The sequence below is a fragment of the Hypanus sabinus genome, chromosome 3 (genome assembly GCF_030144855.1).
Source record: "Hypanus sabinus isolate sHypSab1 chromosome 3, sHypSab1.hap1, whole genome shotgun sequence".
NCBI lineage: Eukaryota > Metazoa > Chordata > Chondrichthyes > Myliobatiformes > Dasyatidae > Hypanus > Hypanus sabinus.
Window position 1 is genome coordinate 98,644,991 of NC_082708.1, and position 15,632 is coordinate 98,660,622.

Sequence of the window (15,632 nt, forward strand, 5' to 3'; positions counted from 1 at the left end):
AGTCCTAAATACACATTCAGCCTCTTCTATTACTGCAGGCATATTATAAGCATGTACTGACTAATATTGTTGGACACTTAAGTGAGAAGCTTCAGACATGGAGTACAAACTATTGCAAAACATCAGCAATTAAACACATTATAGAAACATAGAAAACCTACAGCAAAATACAGGCCTCTTGGCCCACAAAGCTGTGCTGAGCATGTCCTTACCTTAGAACTACCTAGACTTCCCCATAGCCCTCTATTTTTCTAAGCTCCATGTACCTATCCAGGAGTCTCTTAAATTACCCTATCATTTCCCCCTCCACCACTGTCACTGGCAGCCCATTCCATGCACTCACTACTCTCTGCATAAAAACAACTTAACCCTGACATCTATTCTGTACCTGCTGCCAAGCACCTTAAAACTGTGCCCTCTCGAGCTAGCCATTTCAGTCCTGAGAAAAAGCCTCTGACTATCCACATGATCAATGCCTCACATCATCTTGTACACCTCTATCAGGTCACCTCTCATCCTCCGTCGCTCCAAGGAGAAAAGGCTGAGTTAACTCAACCTATTCTCATAAGGCATGCTCCCCAATCCAGACAACATCCTTGTAAATCTCCTCTGCACCCTTTCTATGGTTTCCACGTCCTTTCTGTAGTGAGGCGATCAGAAGTGAACACAGTACTCCAAGTGGGGTCTGACCAGGATCCTATATAGCTGTAACATTACCTCTCGGCTCTTGAACTCAATCCCACAACATTTATATTCAATAAATGTTAATTACTTGTTTCTCCATATTCCTACATGATATAAGTAGTCTGAAATTATATATAGGTGTTCAATCTCAAGTGGTCTATCATAACCATGAAAAAATCCAGCGGAAGCAGCACTTTCAAAAAAAAAAAATAGCTGTTATTTTCTTTCCTTATTTCAAAAGGGAGGAGCTCATGTATATATTTCATTGTGACATAGAAAGAGGCCATTCAGCATATCAATGCCAGCTCTCCGAGAATTTCCTTCAATCTCATTCTCTCACCAGCCACTTACAATGGTCACTAGGTATAACAACCAGCCCAGGGGGACCCATATGGTCACTGTGCAGACCCTACGTGGGCAGCAGCAATTGGGAGTGTTAGACCTGGGTCATGAGAGCCTCATTAGCTAGAGAATTCTGCCATCCAGATTAAAAAGAATTAAACTGGCTGACAGGTGGAGAAGGTGCTGGTGGTCACTGGCTGTATTGCTGCAGTTCTAGCTGGGAGCTGCATTGAAGATCATTGATAATGACACAAGAAACTTCTCAAGGAGCTAAATGGTTTGAGGAACATCTGTGGGTGTTATGGGGTGGGGTGGGGAGAGGAATTGTCAATGTTTTGGTTTAGGCCTGAGAGAGGAGAGGGGAGATCGTCAGACGGAAGGAATGGGGAGACAGAGGCCAGAAAGATGACTAGCAGATGGAGCAGGGATTTGCAAATCTTGGGTAGTTTTTATGATAGGTGGAAGCAAATCACAAAGTAGCAGTTGGAGTTACGTGAAGAAGAGGGGAGGATGAAGGTGGAGGCAATTAGCAGGGCTGTAAGTAGGAAAAGAATATTCATATCTAATTCCATTATTATCCCTCATCCCACAGTGATCTAGCTTCTTAACACTCAGCATCTGTCCTTGTTCCAATTTCTCCTCCTCACCAGGTCATACACTTTTGACCTTCTGATTTGATATTGTCAAGACTAATCATCAGGCTACTCCTTAGCGACAGAGAAGGAGACGGTAGGGGTGAAAGTTGTTTCCTGATTAGTACTGCTGAACATGTCAAATGGTAAATTCTGTACCTTCTGATTAATTTTAGAAATTCTGATTCATTGATTTTAACAGAAACAAATTTTGGAAACAGAGCTCAATGCACAAACTTTAGTATATTAAGGATTTTACAAGTCTGATCCAAGAGTGACATTCCAGAAGACAGGATTGCTTAGTTTGATTTTCACCAGATCAGATCCTTTCATTTCACTTAGGACACAGGGTAGGAAAGAGTACCTAGCACATTTCCAGACAAAATTGGGCTGTTGTTGGTTTGGGGGAAGATGGAATAAGTAGCAGATTGTGGGGGGTTAAGGTCACTCAGCTGTTCCATTTCTGAGAACTCAGATGTTGGAGAGATCGAGAGACGCAAGTTTCAAATAGAGATGTTTGGAACTTGTCTGGCCTGCCTGAAGCCCCCTGTGAGGTGCCTGGGAGAAAAGGGTCAGGAGATCCTCACGGCTACTGATGGAGCCTGGAGTCGTTATTCCGCATCATTTATGAAGTAGCGGCCAGCTCCCCGTTGACACGGGGCACCAAACGTAATGCAGTGTCTGATAGATGACATTCCGACTTCGGTCGGAACACTCTGTAACAATCTTAAATAGAGGTGCTACTTTAGACACTCTGATGCCATCAGGGCTCGGGGTTTAATTCTTAGTATGACACCAGTGCCGCTCTTCTCATTTCATAGATTTGCCATTTGATTCCAGTGCCCTGTGAAGGACTAAATTTCTGTCAGGTTGAGGGCATGCATTCTCCGATGACAGCCCCCAACCTGTCACCGGAGAGGAATCTCAGAGTACGAGATGCTGTGGGCTGCACCAAGATGTCTACCTCCAGAGCAGCCCACAAAAGGAGCTGGAGGAGCTCAGCAAGTCAGGGTCTTGATCTAAAATGTTGACAGTTCATTTCCCCTCTTGGCCGCTGTCTGCCTTGCCGAATTCCTCCAACTCCTTTGGGTGTCGCTCCAGGTTTCCAGCATCTGCACCCTCTTGTGTCTCCATCTAGATCAAGAGTTGCTCTTGAATCCGCTACTCCCCGTTCCCCACTCGAAGGAAGCAGCTTCGGGAGTACCGAGCTGAAGCAGTCAGTCACACGTCCACGCCAGAGACACACGGAAGGGAGTGTTGACCACCCCCGGGAAGGAGGTACAACCCACCGGAACGCGGTTGGCCAAATGGTCAATGTAACTGCGCGCATGCGGGCTGAAGCTGCTCCGCCCCTCCACTCCGCCTCGGCTTGCTTCCCATTCAGCCGCTCGCTGCCAGCCAGCGTTTGAAGCAGATGGCCGGCTTGACCATGACTTGGGGACGCCTCTTGCTGCTCTGCTCGGCCGTGTCCTGGGCTAGGGCAGCGGTGACTGCTCAGCCCTCGGACGAAATCGACTTCCAGTACCATCAATACCAGCAGCTGCGCGACGTGCTGGTCGGAGTCTGGCTCCAGTGCCCCAGCATCAGCCGCATTTACACGGTGGGCAAGAGCGTCGAGGACCGGGACCTACTGGCCATCGAGATAACGGACCAGCCCGGGGTGCATGAAGCTGGTAATGTGCACGTTCAAAGCCCCGCGAGTCTGCGCATTAAACGGATTGCCGTTAGAAAGATTATTTGATGGTTAATCTTTATGTTAAAATTGTAGGGTGGTGGGTGCTTGTGCTGGGCTATGACCCCGTCTTTTGAAGGTGGGTGGATAGAGGCAAGCATTCTTTGATGTTCTCAACCTGATGTGCTCTGTCTTAGTTCGATAGTCGCCAAATATTTTGTAATGACCGCTGATCAACTTCCCAGCGTTAACCTTTGCTGAAGGGTGCGTCGGCACCTGCCTGGTAGCTCGCTTCTATCCCACAGCTAATTATATGGCGCTTCACACTTAATGTACCTTCACATCATCCCTCTCCTCCCCGAGAGGAGATAAATTAAATTAAAACATTAAAACATGACGTTATTCAGCCCATTCAGCCCATTTAATTTCATAAGGATGCCTTCCAATTTAATTCCTTTTATATTCACATGGAGTACTCGAGATTGTTGCCTGTGCGGATTTATCCATTAATGTTTTTTTGTCTGGGGCATCCCATACGATGGAAGGAGAAGTCTGTTATCTAAGATTATAATTTTAAATTTTAGAAAGGGACAATCGATTTCTTGGGATCTTTGAGATTGCACGACGCAGATAGGGACTCGGCTCTTCATGTCTATGTAAGCGAGTGACGAATCCCAGTTCGCCGCTGTCGCTCTCCATCTCTGGCATTGTTGTTGATGCTTAGAAAACGGATGCAACCGAATCACCGCGGCGGATTTTTATATTATTTTCGTAGTTGAATCAATTTTCGCTCTCGTAAATAATACATTTAAAACATCTGGCTCCATTTTTCTGCAAAATGTTAATATTTGCAGATGAGCAGTTGAAAACACAATTTGAAAACGTATTAACCACAGTTCACGGCTTTGCTTCTAGACGCATTCAGTTCGCAACGTAAACATTGTTTGAGGTGTGGGTTGCTTTATTGTGCAAACTTCAACAAATATGTAACTTGAGAAAATAATTCTTTCAGGTTTAGTTCTGAGAATGAACTCTGTTATAAAACAAACTATTGTACTACTTGGAAATGTTCCAAATATTTTAGCTCGAACGACGAGTACAGATTATCGTCATGATCCTTGGTTTGAGGAGGAAAAAGCGATTGGTATTTTGACTAAAATATGCAAAACTAAAAATGCCTTACCTAACTGAAAGGGGGGGGGGGAGAGCAAAACTAAGAGGAGAATGTTACTTCCCAGTATAATTTCGAGTGGCCAGATTCTAGGCAATTGAATGCAATTCCCTTGTGAGTGGGACAGTATTATGTTCAAAAAATTTCAAAGTAATTTATTATATAAGTACATATTTGTCACCATATACAACTCTGAGGTTCGTTTCCTTTCAGGTATAATTGAGGAATTAATTTCAGTTGCCTGTACCCTTGTTCAAATTAATGTATTAATGGTATCATCTTACCATTTCTCCAAGTGTTTGTGCCGATTCAAAATGTTTCAACACAATGGTTTGTGGCTTAGTTTCCTCAAGGTTTCTTCCTGAACTGAATGCCAAGCTACAATTTTAACAACAAACAGCATTTCAGAAATAGTTTGCTTTAATAAAAACACGGGCAGTTTATTCTGCCTGCAGTTTGGTGCTCGCTGTGTTGCAATGAGAATATCCGTGTGATTCGTGTGAGTGACAGACCAATGGTGACAGCTTGTGTGGCTGCTGAACACGAAGACCAGCACAGTTTAGAGCACAGAACATGTTTAAACCTCTTTCGATTTAAACAGTTTTTCTTTAATTATTGAGCTTCCAATACCAGCTGTTTCTTGCAGCTTAACACCCTCCGTGTTTTCCATAACCACAAAAGATTCTGCAGATGCTGGAAATATTGAACAACACACGCAGAATGTCGGAGGAACTTAGCAAGTCAGGCATATTTATGCAGGTGAAGACCCTACATCAGGACTGAAAGTGAGGGGGGCAGGAAGCTGGGGGGAGGAGGAGGACAACAAGCTGCCGGGTGACAGGCGAGACCAGGTGAGGGAGAGGGTGTGTGGGTGGGGGAAGGGAGAAGAAGTTGGGAGGTGATTGGTGGAAGAGGCAAAAAGGCTGAAGAGTGAGTGGGTCTAATAGGGGAAGACAATTGACCATGGAAGAAAGGGAGGGTAGGAGGGGAAAAGAGTTAGGTAATGGGCAGGTGAAGAGAAGTTAACCAGAATGGGAAATAGGGAAGGAGGGTGAGGAGGGAGTAATTACTAAAAATTGGAGAAATCAATGCTTATGCCATCATGTTGGAGGCTGCCCAGAATAAAAGTGGTGTTGCTTCTCTAACCTGAGTACGGCCTCATTGTGGCAGCAGAGGGGGCATAGACAGACATGTTGGAATGGGAAAGAAAAGTCTAATTGAAATGGTTAGCTTATTCTGGCTTCTGCTCCCTTCCTTGTCAATCCTGTTGATGTGCTCTGCCCCGAAATTTTGGCTCCTTACTCCTGTTGATAGTTAACACAAAGTACACTGCAGATGCTGTGGTCAAATCAACACGGACAAGCAAGCTGGATGAACTCAGCAGGTCAGGCAGCATCCGCTGAAATGAGCAGTCAACACTTCGGGCCAAGACCCCTCGTCAGGTCGCCTTGGCCTGAAACGTTGACTGCTCCTTTCAACGAATGCTGCCTGACCTGCTGAGTTCATCCAGCTTGTTTGTATGTCTTGATTTGCCCCATTGATAATTGCTGCTTGACTTGTTCAGTATCTTCTCTCTGTCTGCATTTCACACCCCTCCAAAAAAAACATTCCCGTGAGTGCTTCCAGTTACTAATAATATTTCAGCTTGTTACTCCCTCTCAGGTATTTAAGAGCATACTCATTAAATGTTGCTTAGGTGGGTCAATGTGTTGAACAGGTTGATCAACTAATGACATAATGCAGGAGTGTAAGACAATAGCAGACAGCCCTTTGTTGTTTTGACGTTAAAAGGTAGGGGGGAGTGAACAAATGAATGGAGTTTACATTTTTAATAAAATGTATTTTCCTTTGATTGCTAAACTGACTGAACTTTACATTGTAACACGTTCTATAGGAGGACATTGCTCTGGAATTATTATTGCTGCCAGAATAATGTTTTTTTTCTGAATCTGTCTGGTACTGAAAACAGCATATTCTGCGTCATCCTTTTCACACAGCTGCAGAATTGTAGCTTATTTGATTGTTGTGCAAACTTGCTAAGGCAAAAAGGGAATGATTAATTAATCTATGTATATATTGACATACAGAGCAGAGTAAGCCATTTGAGCTGTGCCTCCTAGCAGTCCCCCAATTTAACCCGAGCCCAGTGACGGGACAATTTACAGTGAGCAATCAACCTACCAGCCGGTACGGCTTTGGACTGTGGGAGGAAACCAGAGCACCTGGAGGAAACCCATGTGTTCACAGGGAGAATACACAAACTCCTCACAGGCAGCGGTGGGAATTGAATCTGGGTTGCTGGTACTGTAAAGCGTTGTTTAACCACTACATCACCGTGCCGCCCCAGATGTTTTTATTCCTGGTGTCTGGCATTCACAGTTTAAAGGGGAACTGAGGGGAAAGGTTTACACGGAGGGTGATGGGTATGTGAAATAAGCTACTGGAGGGATTGGTGGAGGTGGGTGGAATTGCAAACTTTAGACTGGTAAATGGATAGGAAACATGCAGAGGGATATGGGTCAAATGCTAGCAAATGGGAATAACTCAGATAAGCAACTTAGTTAATATGGACAGGTTGGGCATAAGGGCCTTTTCCCATGTTGTCTGGCCCAATGTTCTGTTACTATGGTATAATAATGAAGCTGTAACTAATTTATTGATGATAATAAAACATTAATAGATTGTGTATGGAAAATACTGGAAATAGCAGTTGAGGCAACATCGGTGTCAAGCTTAACCTGCTGAGCAGCTCCAACAGTTTCTGTTGTATTTACCCTCCCTTTGTGCAGACAAGTCAGAAACAAAGATCTTCATCTAATTAGTATAAGGTGAGCATTTCCCCAAAGGCGCATTGGAAAAACTTGTGTCTGACATGTTTTCTGGGATTTTTGTTGTCAATTCTGATGCAAATTTGCCAGAGATTGGAGGTAAAATCAAACATTGTTCTGAATAAAGGCACAAAATTAGCGATGGTTTACCAGCACCTGGCAATTGTCCTGAGCATAAAGCAAACTGACCATGTAGTGTCACTTGAGGCATGGATCATTCTGTTCCTCCTTCATCTTTAACAAACATCATGCTTCTGGTGTTTTGAATGTAAGGTATAATATATTGAAGTCCTGAGCAAAGCACTTTAAAGCTAGAGGTTATATTTCTTTTGATCATGTCTCTTCTATTTATGATTTGGTAAATATCACTGATATTTCCCAAGAGATGATATAGGAAAAATTAATGAACCAATCAATATTTCCATGGGTAATAAAATATTCAACAGTGATCTAAAAGAGTACTGAATAAATCAGTCGATAAATTATTGTCACATTGATTTTTTAAGCAATGGTTTATTCACATTGAATTGGAATAAGGAGGATTGAGAAGACCAGTTTAAGCCACTCTGAGGAAGTGAGTGGAAATTGTTGTAATGGCTTATTTTGGTCAAGTTAAACAAAATCGTAAGTCATTTTCAACAGGACATTATCTTTATTTTAACATTTTGTGAAGGTAAGTTGTATTGATTGAACTGGACAAAACTAATTATAACTATTATGCAATGTAGTCCGGTCCTGTGAAATGAAGCAGCTCAATGGTTTTACACACCGGGATACAAGCAAAGGAAATACGCAATTGGTTTCAAGGACGATGGGATATAAAACGTTTAAGCCCATTTCAGAAGACATGAAGTGTGGATTCCCTTCATGCAGGGAATAGCTGATGAAACAAAACTTGTGACAACATTGGCCTCAGACCAGAATTTGTAACAATGATTTAGTTCCTTCCTAAACCAATGATTAAAAGACCAATCTCTTTAATAAAATACAGTGATAAAGGTAAATTCTCCTTCCTCATCCTTTTCAAATTGACTGCAGACTTCAGATTCTCTTCCACATGGATCGGTCATCCCCTCCAGTTTATTATTTACATGATGCATATTGATGCCCAAGATTAAAAGAAAATCTGTTTCTTCATATATGCTGATGAGATCCAGCTCTATCCCACTTGCACCTCTGTGAACTTCCCCATCATTGCAGGAATGCCAAAATAATTTTCAATGTTTGATCTCTGCCACAAATGCTTTAATCCACTCCCTTGCAGCTGTTGGGGATTGAATCCAATCATTTGTAACTTTAGTGTTATATCAGACCTCAATATGATTTATGACCACAACACATCAGTACATTCATTATTTGCACCCAATAATGTGCCTGATAATTGGCTGTGTATCAACTCAATTAAATGTGTGGCTGGTGTGACAATAATGTTAACAGGATGTTAATAAAAAGTGTGGCTTTCTGAGTGGATACATTACTGTGCTGGAACTTCTGTAAAATTTACATAATGCAAAACATTTTCCATATTTTTTAATTTGCACCATTATACTGTAAGTTCACTAATTAGTCCTGTGGTCAATCCTATTTAAACAGTATTGATGTTTGAAATCCTTATCTTTGTTTTCTCGCCTTTACCTCTTTTCTGCACGATCTCTGTAAACATGCAATTCACAGTGATACTATGCTCCGTGTCAATTTTAATTGCTGTGCCATTAGCAGTAATGGCAATTCCAAATACAAAGTAAATTTAAAATCAAGTACATATCACCATATACAACACTGAGATTCATTGTCTTGCTAGCACACTCAATGTTTCCATAATAGAATAATAACCATAATACAATCAATAAAAGACTTGAGTGTTTATCCAGTATCCAAAAGACAACAAAATTGAATAATAATATATAAGCAAGGAGTCTTAGAAAGTGAGTCCATAGGTTGCGGGAACATTTCAGTGATGGGGCAAGTGAAGCTGGGTGACGTTAAAAGAATCTGGTGGTTGAGGGTTATTAACTGTTCCTAAACCTGGTGGTGTGGGTCCTGAAGCTCTTGTACTACCTTCCTGATGGCAACAGCAAGAAAAGATCATGACCTGGATGGTGGGGGTCCCTGCTGTCGGATGCTGCTTTCATGTAGATGTGTTCAATGGTGGGGAGAGCTTTACCATTAATGGACCGGACTGCATCCACTACTTTTTGTAGAATTTTCCATTCAAGAGCATTGGTGTTTCCATACTAGGCTGTGATGTAGCCAGTTAATATACTCTTCACTACAGAAGTTTGTCAAAGTTTAAGGTGTTATGTGGAATCTTTGTCAACTCCTAAAAAGTAGAGGCACTGCCATACTTTCTTAGTAATTGCACTTGCCTAGGACATGTCCTCCGAAATAATAACAAAGAGGAATTTAAAGTTGCTGACCCTCTCTGGTTCTGATCCTTTGAGGGCTGGATAATGGATCACTGGTTTTCTCTTCCTAAAGTCAGTAATCAGCTCCTTGGTCTTGCTGACATTGAGAAAGAGGTGACTGTCATGGTATCACTCAGCCAGATTTTCAGTCTCACTCCTAAATGATGACTCATCACCATCTTTGATTTGGCCTATGACAGTGGTGTTGACAGCCAGCTTGGAAATGGCATTGGAGCTGTGCTTAGCCACATGGTCATAAGTGTGAAGTGAGTAGAGCAGAGGGATAAGCACACAGCCTTTGGTGCACCTGTGCTAATGGAGATTGCGGAGGAGGTGATGTTGCTGATCCATACTGGCCGAGTTCTGCAAGTGAGGAAATCAAGGATCCATTTGCATATGGAGATATTGAGGTCTTGAAGCTTATTGATTAGTTTTGAAGGGATGGTGGTATCGAATGCTGAGCTGTAATCAATAAAGAACATCCTGACTCTCAGGCAGAAGTCCATATGTCATCACCAATCTCCCAAAATACTTCATAACTATGATGTAAGTGTTACTGGGTGATAATCATTGAGGAAGGTGACTGTATTCTTCTTGGGCACCAGTATAATTCAAGCCTGTTTGAAGACAACCAAAGTGAGAGGTTAAAGATCTCAGTAAACTCTCCAGCAGCTGATCAGCACAGGTCTTTGGTAACTGGCCAGGTTCCCCGTCTGGCCTGCATACTTGTGTTCGCCCTCCTGAAGGCTGCTTGCACGTTGGCCTCAGATCCTGAAATCATAGGATCATCAGGGGCTTTGGGAGTTTGTGATAGTTCCTCCACATTTTGATGGTCAAACGAGCATAGAGGGCATTGAGCCCACTTGGAGGCAAAGCCCTGTTGCCGCCCATGTTGTTTGATTACTGCAGTTGCTGACGTGGATCAAACTCCACAAACCTTTTCAAATCTCTCCCTATATTTTTACATTTTTGAAGCTCTTTGCTATCTTTGATTTGACACCTAACAGTCCTTGTGTGGTTCGACCGTTAGAGACCCTAGGATATAGGAGCAGAACTAAGGTAATTGGCACATTGAGAATACTCTGCCATCTCATCATGGCTGATCCACTTTTCCTTTCAGCCCCAATCTCCTTCCTTCTCTCCTGTATTCTTTCATGTCCTGTTTAATCAAGAACCTATCAACCTCTGTCTTAAATATACATAGAGACTTGGCCTCTACACAGATTCACCACTCTCTGGCTAAAGAAATTCTTTCTCATCTCTGTTCTAAAAGGACATCCCTCTATTCTGAGCCTGTCCTCTGGTCTTGGACACTTCTACCGTAGGAAATGTGTTCTTCACATCCACTATCAAGGCCTTTCACCATTCGATAGGCTTCATTAGGTCACCCCTGCGGTTGAGGTGCTTTCACTGTGTGCTGCGTCTGTGAGGCTGAGTCCGGCGGTGCCTTGGAAGACCATAGCGGGAGTATTCCCTTCTGTTGCCTGCGTGGGATGATGAGTCTGTCGGGACTCTGAGGACTTGTGGAAACTGTGTGGTGATTTCTTTTGAACTTATAGTCTTTTAACATCTTTGGATTATTTTTTACTGTGCCCATGGTCTGTTTTTATCAATTATGGTATTGACTGCACTGTTATAACTATATGTTAACTATAACTAAATGTAACTATGTGGTTTTGTGTAGATCTCGTAGCTTTAGTTTTTGGTTTGTTGGCTGGTAGAGTTGGTCTCCTGACCTGGTGTGTCTGGGTAGTCTCTGGATGGATTGGAGTTCCTTTCTGGGGAATGTGCTAAGATGCTATGCAGCAGTCTCTCCGGACTCTGGATTGGGGATTGCCAAACGTTATGTGGATTTTCTGGTGTATTCTGTTTTGTCATGTGCTTTTGTGATATAATCCTGGAGGAACGTTGTCTCATTTTTAAAACTGCATTGCATTTGTGGTTTCTAAATGACAATAAACTGAAATTGAATTCAATTCAATAGGTGCCAGGAGGGAGGTCAGTCGGGAGGGACGAATGGACAAGGTAGTTGTGTAGGAAATAATCCCTGTAGAAAGCAGAAAGTGGTGGGTGGAAAGATGTGCTTGGTTGTGAGATCCTGTGGGAGATGGTGGAAGTTACAGAGAATTGTGTGCTGGACACAGAGGCTAGTGGGGTGGTAGGTAAGGACAAGAGGAACCCTTGCAACTTGCAAGAGGAACCACAGCCTTACTACTTGTTTAGGGTCTCTATAGAATTCTAATCGAGGTCTTTTGACACTTGCAGTTCCTTAGCTCTATTGACAATGATTCAGCACCTTATGACTCTGTCACCCTTTTAATGATTTGATTTCATATTTTACCAATAGAGCAGTGCCGCTCCTCTGTCTTCCTGCCTATCCTTTCAAAACAATCTGTATCCTTGGATCTTGAGCTCCCAACTATAATCTTCTTTCAGCCATGATTCAGTGATGCCTACAACATCATACCTGCCATTCAAATATAAAACCTTTAGTCCCGTATTCACCCTTTTTGATTTTTGCCTGCCTTTTAACATTGCAGCTCATCCTGTTGACTGCAATTTTGCCCTATCATCAGCCTCTCTTCACTAAACATTGCCCTGTTTGTAAGCCAACTACCTCATCTTCAGCACAGTCACTCAGGTTCCCATCCCCTGCCAAATTAGTTTAAAGCCACCTGAACTTTTCTGGCCAACCTGACTGCAAGGATATTCGTCCCCTTGGTTTTAGGTAAACCTTTTGTGTAGGTCCCTTTTGTGTAGGTCATATCTTCTCCAGAGAGATCTTAATGATCTATAAATCTGAACCCCTGCCCCCTGCACCAGCTACATAGTCACCTGCCAAATCATCCTGTTCTTATCCTCATTGGCATGGTGCACAGGCAGCAATCCAGAGATTACTACCCTGGAGGTCCTATATCTCAGCTTTCTATCTAGATCCCTAAAATTTCTCTTCAGGATGTCCTCACCTTATCTACCTATGTCATTGGTGCCACTATGTATTAAGGCTTCTGACTGCTCACCCTCGCCCTTTAGAATGTCACGGACCTGATCTGTGACATCCCTGATCCCGGCACCAGGAGGGTAACATACCATCTGGGTGTCTGTATCGCACCCACAGCACCTCGTCTCTGTTCCTCTGACTCCTATTAATACTGCAGTCCTCATCACCTCCCTGCTCTTCTGAGCCACAGCACCAGACTTAGTGCCAGAGACCTGGACACTGTCTCTTTCCCCTGCGTAGGTCATCTCCCTCAATAGTATTTAAAGTTGTATACTTATTATTGAGCGGAACAGCCACAGGTACGTTTCCCCTCCTCCTCCTCCTGACAGTCACTCAGTTACCTGTCTCCTACAGCCTAGGGGTGGCTACCTCCCTGTAGCTCCTGTCTGTCACCTCCTCGTTATACCGTAGGAGTCGAAGGTCATTGAGCTGCAGCTCCGGTTCCTCAATACGTTCTCTCGGGAGCTGCAGCTCAGTGCACCTGGTGCAAATGTGTCTGTGTGGGAGACTCTTTTAAAGCTCTTCGCCAGACCTGCGCAAGAATGCTTCTGTGCAGTACTCCAATTGATGACTCCCATTGAAAAACTTCCTGCTTTTTAAAGCACTTCACTGGACTACGTGGCAGAGGATTAAAAAGCTTTGAACTTCCTAGAGCTTGGGATATAGCCCTGCAGGTCACCTCAGGTCTGAATGCTTCTCTGTCACTTGCACCATTTCTAGTGTTCTGGAAGAACATTTACTCCCTCTCTTTCATCCTTCTACCGGTCCTTCAGTCCTTCCTATGAATGCCTTCTCATCATCTTTATGATATGGATGATCATGGACTTCTGTCTGTCTTTAATCTGTGAGGAAGACCCCCTTCATGCTGTTGTTCTTTTCTCTATCCATGACCATGGCAAATTTTTCTACACAAGTGATTTGCCATTGCCACCTTCTGGGCAGTGTCTTTGAAAGACGGGTGACCCTAGCCATGATCAATACTCTTCAGAGATCGTCTGCCTGGCGTCAGTGGTAGCATAACCAGGAGCTGCGATGTGCACCAGTTGCTCATGTGACCATCTATCAGCTGCTTCCATGGCTTCCCATGACCCTGATTGGGGGGTGGGGAGGTGGTGGGGGCTATGCAGGTGCTACACTTTGTCGAAGGGTGCCCTGCAGACTAGCAGAAGGAAGGAATGCCTTGTATCTCCTTTTGTAGAGACGTATCCCCACCCCACTACCCTCCTATGTCCATTATATCCTATGTAGATTGTTGTATATTTCAGTTAACACAGTGTTTCTAATCCAAGGACTGTAGCATGACCAATATTTCCTTGTAGCTAACAATTTCTAATTTTTGGCATTATCTGCCAATCTCTTCTGCACCACATTTCTGTAATGCAGGGACCAGTACTCATGTTGTGGCCCAACTAGTTTTTATTTCATTGCTCTTTTATTCCATGGCTCATCATACAAAGGAAAGCATCTCATCATTGTTGACCTGTCCTGAAACCTCTTCAGGACTTTTTGGAGAAATGTATCAATGTTTTATGTTCATTTTGAGAGGACTAGAATATAAAAGCAAAGATGTAAGGCTAAAACTTTATAAGGCACTGGTCACACTGCACTTGGAGTATTGTGAGCAGTTTTAGACAATAGACAGTAGGTGCAGGAGTAGGCCATTCGGCCCTTCTAGCAGCACCGCCATTCACTGTGATCATGGCTGATCATACACAATCAGTACTTCATTCCTGCCCTCTCCCCATATCCCTTGACCCCGCTATCTATAAGAGCTCTATCTAACTCTCTCTTGAATGCATCCAGAGACTTGGCCTCCACTGCCTTCTGGGGCAGAGCATTCCACATATCCACCACTCTCTGGGTGAAAAAGTTTTTCCGCATCTCTGTTCTAAATGGCCTACCCCTTATTCTTAAACTGTGGCCTCTAGTTCTGGACTCACCCATCAGCGGGAACATGTTTCCTGCCTCCAGTGTGTCCAATCCCTTAATAATCTTATATGTTTCAATCAGATCCCCTCTCATCCTTCTGAATTCCAGTGTATACAATCCCAATCGCTCTAATTTTTCAACATATGACAGTCCCACCATTCCAGGAATTAACCTTGTGAACCTACGCTGCACTCCCTCAATAGCAAGAATGTCCTTCCTCAAATTTGGAGACCAAAACTGCACACAATACTCCAGGTGGGGTCTCACCAGGGCCCTGTACAGCTGCAGAAGGACCTCTTTACACCTGTACTCAATTCCTTGTTATAAAAGCCAGCATGCCATTAGCTTTCTTCACTGCGTGCTGTACCTGCATGCTTGCTTTTTGAGCCCTTTATCAAAGAAAAGATATGCTGGCTTTAGAGAGGGACCAAATGAGATTCTCATTTCATAAGAATGACCCTGGGAGTGAAGAGTTAATGTATGAGGAGCATCTGATGGCTCTGGATCTGTATTCACTGGAGTTTTGAAAAATAGAAGGACATTCCTTTAGAACAGAGATGAAGAAGAATTTATTTAGGCAGAGGGCAGCAAATCTGCAGTTCATTACCACAGATGGTTGTGGTGGCCAAGTCATTGGAGGGTGTCAAAGGTTTCGGAGAAAAGGCTGTAGGACGAGGTTGAGGGGAATAATAGATCATCCATGGTGGAATGGCAGAGCAGAGCTCCATTCTGCTCCCAAGTCTTATGGACTATATCTGACCATCTGCAGGTATGTACCTTAACCTTCAAATGTATTTGCATACACTATCTGGGCTAAGTTCCATATGTCTCATTTCTATTCTACCGAGCAGACTATCTATATCTTGTAGCTGAAGGTCTTTCTCTTTTGGAAACCACAGGTGCAACTTTTTTTGTCATTTTCAAAGTACTCCTCCATGCATCCTATATTTAAATCCAATTTTTAAAAA

At 43.2% G+C, this 15,632-nt stretch overlaps 1 protein-coding gene across 1 annotated transcript in view; it reads left to right on the forward strand.

Annotated features, from left to right (window-relative positions):
* Positions 1-3,004: 3,004 nt before the first annotated feature.
* Positions 3,005-15,632, forward strand: part of cpe (carboxypeptidase E) — an 89,036-nt gene continuing 76,408 nt past the window's right edge. Inside the window, exon 1 of the mRNA XM_059964862.1 lies at positions 3,005-3,331. Coding sequence (XP_059820845.1) covers positions 3,073-3,331 — 259 coding nt within the window. The 5' untranslated portion in view covers positions 3,005-3,072. The remainder of the gene's footprint in view (positions 3,332-15,632) is intronic.